General features: G+C 52.0%; 2 protein-coding genes across 2 annotated transcripts; both read right to left on the reverse strand.

Moving 5' to 3' along the window:
- On the reverse strand, positions 1 to 3227 carry NEUTE1DRAFT_128580 (uncharacterized protein; the record flags this gene model as incomplete). Its single annotated transcript, XM_009851086.1, has 3 exons — positions 1 to 171; positions 277 to 446; positions 672 to 3227. The coding sequence occupies 3 exons, from the start codon at positions 3225 to 3227 to the stop codon at positions 84 to 86; spliced, it is 2814 nt and encodes a 937-aa protein (XP_009849388.1).
- Positions 3228 to 6455: 3228 nt separating this feature from the next.
- On the reverse strand, positions 6456 to 6991 carry NEUTE1DRAFT_78875 (uncharacterized protein; the record flags this gene model as incomplete). Its single annotated transcript, XM_009851087.1, has 1 exon — positions 6456 to 6991. One exon carries the CDS (start codon positions 6989 to 6991, stop codon positions 6620 to 6622), a length of 372 nt encoding a protein of 123 aa, XP_009849389.1.
- Positions 6992 to 7451: the final 460 nt, after the last annotated feature.

A 7451-nucleotide genomic window follows, 5' to 3' on the forward strand; every position in this document is an offset into this window, starting at 1 on the left:
CCAGCTATGCAACGAAACTAAAATCATAACTCCGTGACTACAACGCACACAGATGGCTGATGTGGAAGACGAGATAGCCCGATTCAAAGACGACTCTCGATGCTCGGATAATCGTGCTCGCTAGGCCACTGGCCGTCCGGCCAAACGTAGCGAATGGCTTCCCAGATATGACTACGGTTATGGTAAGGGTATGGTTAGCAAATCAGGTGCCTGAAACAGCCAGCATTGAGGAGAGGGTTCTGGGGAAGGAGTATCAGACATCAGACAACAACCTACCTGACATGGATGATTTCCAATCCATCCTTGACTTCCTGGGGTAAGTCCTTTGCGTCCTTGCGGTTCTGCGCCGGGAGTAGGACTGTCTTGACACCCGCCCGGAGCGCTCCGATGAGTTTCTCCTTGATGCCTCCGACGGCCGTGATCCGTCCTCGGAGGGAAATCTCACCCTGTGACACAGAAACAAACGCCGTGTTAGCCTTGCACACATCACATGGAAGCACGGTATTTCGTCCTCTTATCCATATCGGGAAAGTCAAACGGACGTAAGATCCGCTTTGCCTTGCTCTGGTTTCGTTGTGTTTCGAGTCCCAAGAAAAAGAAAAGGCAAAAGACAGGTAATGGAACTAAAGAGGGGTGACGGGACCAAAGTGATGGGATTGGGAAATGCTTACCGTCATGGCCATTGTTGGTGGGACAGCCTTGCCGGAAAACAGGGAAATGAGAGCGATTGCCTGCGAGATGCCGCTGCTGGGTCCATCTTTGGGAACGGCACCGGAGGGGCAATGCACATGAATGCTCCTGTCCTTCATAATGTTCTCACTCGGGCTCTGAGTGAGTCCAAGCTCATATGCGTGTGCCTTGACCCAAGTTAGGGCCACCTCGACACTCTCTTTCAACACATCACCCAGTTTGCCTGTCAGCTGGACGCTGCCGTTGCCTGGCATGTCGGCCACCTCGATGAAGAGAATACTACCATTTCCACCCGAGCTGTACGCTACCAGACCAGTCACTATTCCTGGACGGCTAGTCTTCTCGGCGATTTCCTCTTCAAACTTTTCAATGCCCAAAAACTTCTCCAGATCATCCACGGTCAGTTGCGGGTTGTAGTTCTCAGGGTGTCCCGAGTCCTTGGCGTCGGCGAACTCGACGGCTTTGCCACGCGCAACGGACGAGATCTCCCGTTCTAGGTTGCGCACGCCGGCCTCCCGCGTGTACGACTCGATGATTTTGGACACGACCTCTGGGGTGAAGGAAACCTGTGATTCGTCAAGGCCGTTGACCCGGAGTTGCTTGGGGACTAAATGCTGCATCGCAATGTGGCGCTTCTCGAGAGTCGTGTAGCCCGGAATGTAGATCGTCTCCATTCGATCCAGCAACGGTGCCGGAATGGTGTCGAGACTGTTCGCTGTGGCGATGAACAGTACCTTGCTGAGATCAATTGGCACGTTTACGTAGTGATCGGTGAAGTTATGGTTCTGCTCAGGGTCGAGAACCTCGAGCATAGCCGCCGAAGGGTCGCCGTGAATGCTTGAGCCGCCAACCTTATCAATCTCATCAAGGAGGAAGACAGGGTTTGCTACGCCTACTTTCTTCAAACCCTGAACAATAAGGCCTGGCATGGCGGCGACATAGGTACGTCTATGACCGCGGATTTCCGCTTCGTCTCTCACACCACCAAGAGAAATTCTATGGAATTTCCTTCCCAGAGCAGTGGCGACTGATCGAGCAAGACTCGTCTTCCCAACACCTGGAGGTCCGACGAGGAGGAGGATGGGAGACTTGTCCACCATGCGCCTGCTCTTCAAAGCCTCAAGCTTGGCTCCACCGGCCTTGACCTTTTCATGAACACCAAGGTCGATAGGAGAAGATTGAGCAGCGTCTTCTTTACTGCTCTCGGATGCTACCCCGAGTTCCTGTTCGAGCTGTTTAATCTGGCTTTCCACGTCATCGTTGATGGCTTGCTTGAGGCGAAGGACTGCTAGATACTCGAGCAGGCGCTTCTTGACCTTGTCTAGTCCATAGTGATCATCGTCGAGTTGCTTCCTTGCCCGGTTCAGCGTATCGGGACCTAGGCGATCATCCGTAGTAGTTGTCCAGGGGATCTCTGCCAAAGTTTCAAGATATGTCCGAGTCACAGCATATTCAGCCTGTGCGGGATGGATCTTTTTCAGTCTCTTGATCTCCCGGTTAGCGACCTTGGCCGCTTCAGGGCTGAGTCGTGCGGCATCAAGTCGTTTCTGCAGCTCCTCAATCTCGTTGGGCTCCTGATCTTCATCCGCATTTCCACCTCGTCCCATGAAGCCGCCCTGTGGTGAAAACGGCATTCCTGCGCCTTGCCCTGGAGCCTTTACAGGCGGCTTGATTTTTCCATGTTTTGCCGCATCAGGGTCCATCGGGAATGGCAAGGTCGTGGCTGTGATGGTGGTGACCCTCATGCTGTTCTTGATGTTTGTTATCTGGCGGTCAAGCAGCTCAATAACCTTGGCCACACGTTCCTTGACGTCGATTAGAGTGAGGATCTCGAGCTTTTCCTCATATGAAGATTCGACAATGTTGGCCATAAAGTCTGCGAGGGCACCGGGATACTTCTGCTTCGCGATGTAGAAGTCAAGGCGCCGAGCAAGCAGAGGTGACAGGCCAGGCGTGCCAGAAGACTGTAGCAGAAGTGAGGACAGGCGGAGGATCGTGACAAACTGCCTGGACAGAAGCTTGAGAGACATAAACAGCTCCTCGAGGGCGGCGTCTGTGATGAGAGCGGGATCGGCGTAACTGGAGACCTTGCCTTCCAGATAAGCCTTGTCCGAGATAACCGTTTCGACGTGAATTCGTGTCACACCCTCGACCAGCAAGGTGAACTCGCCGGTACCACGCCCCTCGACGCCGGTGATCTTAGCAGCAACGCCATATGGGAAGAGATCAGCCTTGGTAGCCTTTGCTGGATCAACATCGTCGGTGGTTTCGGTTCTGTCGTCGCCGTTCTCGATTAGAAGATGCCCCTCTGGTCCGATCAAGGGTGATGCCAGGGGCACGCAGGCAATGGGAATCGTATCGATACGCCCATTGGGGGTTTTGGAAGCCGCCTTCGCGTAAACGGCGGCGAGTAACGAGGCGATGTCGGGTCGGGTAGACGAAACTGCAACGCGTTGGACAACGCCTGGGAGGAGAACGGTCTGTTTGGGAAGGGGAAGAAGCGGTATCGTGACCGTCGGTGCTCGCATGTGAGCCATGGGGACGTCGGCTTATAGTGGAGTTTGATTTGATGTCGAGAAATCCGGGGAATCTGGGGAAACCAGGATCGGTCTTGTAGAACGGCTTTGGAGTCGGTATGTGTGATTATCGGCTTGCTTCTTTGTTGTAACGTTTATGTTATCGTGGTCGTTGCTTCGTATACACAAAATCGAAAAACTCCAATGTGTGTATTCCAGCACCAAATGCGGCAAACGAGATGACGGGTAGTACAGGTAGAGGCGGGTTTGTGGTGTTGTTATGATCAAGGTGCCGTTCTCGGCTCAACGGAAAGGAATATTATTTAACAGTAGAAAGTTTATGCAGTGCGCCTTGGTTGACGTAGGGTTCAACTACAGTCTGCGTCTATGATTTGATGCGATGTTGAAAGTTCGATTCACTGACATCTGATTGCGCCACGGGCTGAAATGGATGATGGGGTGAAACGGCGGCGAGGGGTGACGGGCGGGAAGTCGGGTCACCTCCAGGTCCGCATTCCAAGTGGGCCTCTGTCATGGAATCGGCAACCCTTGATCCATTAACCCAGGGGCACAATCAACCGAGGCAGCGCCAACGTGTTGGAAGGTCCCGCTTTCTCGTGCTGGAAAGCCCCAGATTTCAGCGCATTTAGAACTCAGAATCCACTGGAAACCGTTCGACCCCGCCTGGCAGTCCAGTGAGGTTGATTCTCGGCGAGAGGGGCCAACGTCGGGCACCCAATGGAAGCCGAAGAGGCCGGGGCATGGATAGGTGACACCAGACTAGACTAGTCCCCGCGCCCGTCATCTCCAGGCGGCAGTCCCCTCCATCCCGTCCCGCACGCGCACAACTCCCGGCCATGGGTTTTATCTCAATCGTCTATGTAGCATTCACGTGAATCCGAGTCACATGGCTTCTCCGATGCAATGTTCTAGAACCCCCCGGTGGCTCTCTCCAACGCTTCGAAGTCCGAAATGAGATGTGCTTACCCAACACAATAGGCAACCAAGCAACCGGGGCTCCTGAACTCTTGATAGGACGTGTGCACTCTGTTTCTTGCGAATTCCGGCGAGACTTCCGGAATATCTACAAGTACAGTAGTGATGGGTGGATACGCGGTTGTGTCCTCCTATCTTGGAGTTTCTGCTATAAACTAAACTTGACCTCGCCTAATTTGCTCGGCTTAGCGTTTTACCAGTTATCAGACTCAACTACACACATCTACATCCCTTTAAATTGAATAGACTGTTGATTAAATATATTTCAGCTTGATAGTCAAAATAAGTACATTAAGTAGCTTCACATTTCAAACCTCTTCTTTTCTCTACTGCTAGCCATAAGGGAAACGAGATGTCCAGACCCGGCGATTTGAAAGTTCCCTCCATGGCCTTTACGTTCTAATTGTTGCCATCGTGAAAGGGCAATTCAACGATTAATAAAACCCCATACCTCCAGAATCTTTCCACCTTGCAACTAGATACTCATCCTAACCAGCCACCATCTTTACCTGTCCCACTACACCCCCAGGAATGACCTGCGCAAGATGTGCCTTGATTTATGTTGCTTTGTGGTATCACGAGCTCTTACCTTGGACGCAACCTTGAACTTCAAGCTCAAAAGAGTGAAATGTTGGACTGAGCACAGCTGTACACACATTAGCATGAGTATCAACATTCCAGATCTGATGACGGGAAATACTGCCTCTGTGAATGAACGAGGTGAACATCGAAATCTGACAGTATGCCACAGGACGTTCAGGTGCGAGATAGACATATATAGCACCGAATTATCGTCATCTTCAGGTGGTCTTATCACAACACAAGCTTCCAGACAAAAGCACGCGAGCTTGCATAAGCGCTATCCACTTTATCTTCGTGCCAAGTCTAGGGGACTCGTGTGGATGTCAGAAAACAGAACAGGATGTGCTCCGGACTATGGTATGTGTTGTAACAAAAGCTACCTTTAAGAGTCCCGAATCAAGGATCATAGGCAAGAAGGATATGGGACGGCCAGATACATGACATTTGTCTAGATGTCAGTCCCTTATGCACTGGACTCATAGCAGCTGCAAAGTGTTGTGTCTCGAAAGAGTGCACGGCAGAAGAGCCTGGCTTGTCAGGAGCTTGACTGAAGATATGACCCCGGAGCTTGGTGTTGTGAAGAACACCTGTGTTGAACAACACCATACCTTCATTTTTGAACAGCTTAGCTGTAGAAGGGGGAGAGGTGGGGTTATCACTGCGACACTTCAAGCTGATGGTAATCCATGTTTCGTAAAGCCCATAGAACAGCTGACGGCCATTCCGTGGATTCTCAGTTTTGGTTAAGTTGAGATTTCCTGAAGTTGAAAGTGAAATGAAGGAAGTAAATGAAGTTAAGGCATGGACGGGGGAGCTGCATGTCCACTGACCAAGATCCACCCCCACGTTGAGGTTGGATCTGGGGTGCATGAAAGAGTCCCATCCGCCCCCGCTGCGAACCACTGATCGCAACGCCAAGCTCTAGCAGGGTTCGGGTTCGACGGATTCCATTGATGAGAGCATGTTTTTTGGTGGATTTAGTGTCCTCATAACCGCATATTTTGGTCTACTAGCGCTCTGAGCCCAAACAGAATGTACAAGCAGAATGTACAAGGGTAGATGCGTTCGGCTAGGGAACTCTCGCGTATCCGAGTTGCTAAGATGCAACATTCCAGATGAAAGAAAGCAAAGCCGGCTGCGTATCGCCGTCTGGACTTTTTGGCTTGTACTAAGCTACGAGTTGAACTCCTGTTGAGGGTGGATGAGGGAAACGACTGGAGCCACCAAGACGCGAACGACGTAGGCAACAAACTCCTGGGCAAATCTGGACAGACCGGTGGTGTATTAGACTTCTTTGACAACATCTCAAGAAGCAGGTATGTGGCCAAGCAAGGGCTATTTACCCTTTGCAAGTTCTTGTAGTCTTCGATTGTATCACCCACCCAGGACTGTATGGTTGAACAGAAATACCTGCCGGTCTCATTCTTCGATGAGCTCCAACATGCTGAGAAGGGTTCATGTAGGAATTCGTATGAGGAGATGATTTATTTGAGCCAGATAGGGTGCTGGTTAATCGGGCTTTACATTCTTCGTAAGGCGTGACCTGAACCGTTGGTTGCTGAACAGAAGGCTCGTTTTGTGATCGGCCTACATGCCGGCCGCCTTTTGATCACTCACTGCGAGCAATGTGACCCGGGAAATCTGATTTTCCAAAAAAAAAAACCAAGGAATGGCCAATACCATGATGACTCCGTTCGACATATGGCCCATATCCGTGGATCGAGCAGCTCGTATGTACAATATTGATCACGAACGTCGTCTAGTTACAGAGCGTTGTTATGGGGTCATTGCGATCCCATTCCCCCGGAGATCCAGCATTGTGTACGGCGTGGTCATCACCTGTTGGACGGAGACGAAGGGTCGTTGATATCGTTGTCTTTGTGGAAGCCGAGCATGCTGCCGAGCATACCCCCGGGCTTGGGCACTGGGCACTCTCTCTTCAGAGCTCGTGCCCTGCCTACGTCGCCAGACCCAAGCTCTGTCTCGAACTGCAGGATTTCGTCTTTGCCTTCGGTGTTTTCCACGCGTCTGCGTCTGCGTCTCTTGGGCTGTCCGTCGGCAGACATATCTCCATCGGCGAAAGCGACCCTGGGGGCGGGACACGGCAGGATGTGAGGGACGCCGACAACAAGGAAGCTGGCCACAACAGTTGCTGCGAAGAGGGAGGAAGTCATACGCGACCTCGGGTGGAGGTGAGGTGGTGGCATGATCAGTGGTATTCGGATTGGAGGGCGGGCGGGGTGCTTGACCGAGAGAGGTCCAGAGGAAGGGGGGGTCTAAGTTTAGGGGAGCTTGCGCCAATTTCATCAGCCATTGAGGTTCGCGTTTGGGGCTTTGGGCCGACGGGACTCACTCGTGGCTTTTGCAACACTTAAAGGACCATCATGCGCGTTGGGAACAACCTGAACCCTTGAATATCACGAGATTGCAGCGGTTAACCTCAACGCGCAATGCGGAAGTCAGTGAGAATGAAGTATGTGCCACGCAGGTGGGCAGGTTCCTTGTCAAGATCGTCGTTGGGCGAACTGGACCGTGGACGGGACCTGTCGTCAAGCTCCGGGAAGATGGAGCTTCGATTGTGCTTTAGTTCTCGAAAATATTTCGTCAGTGGACCCCTCGTTCGTCAGCTTCCACTTCAGCTCTCAAAACTGCAATGGGCAGCTTCCC

The sequence above is a fragment of the Neurospora tetrasperma genome (assembly GCF_000213175.1).
Source record: "Neurospora tetrasperma FGSC 2508 unplaced genomic scaffold NEUTE1scaffold_2, whole genome shotgun sequence".
NCBI classification, from domain to species: Eukaryota; Fungi; Ascomycota; class Sordariomycetes; order Sordariales; family Sordariaceae; genus Neurospora; species Neurospora tetrasperma.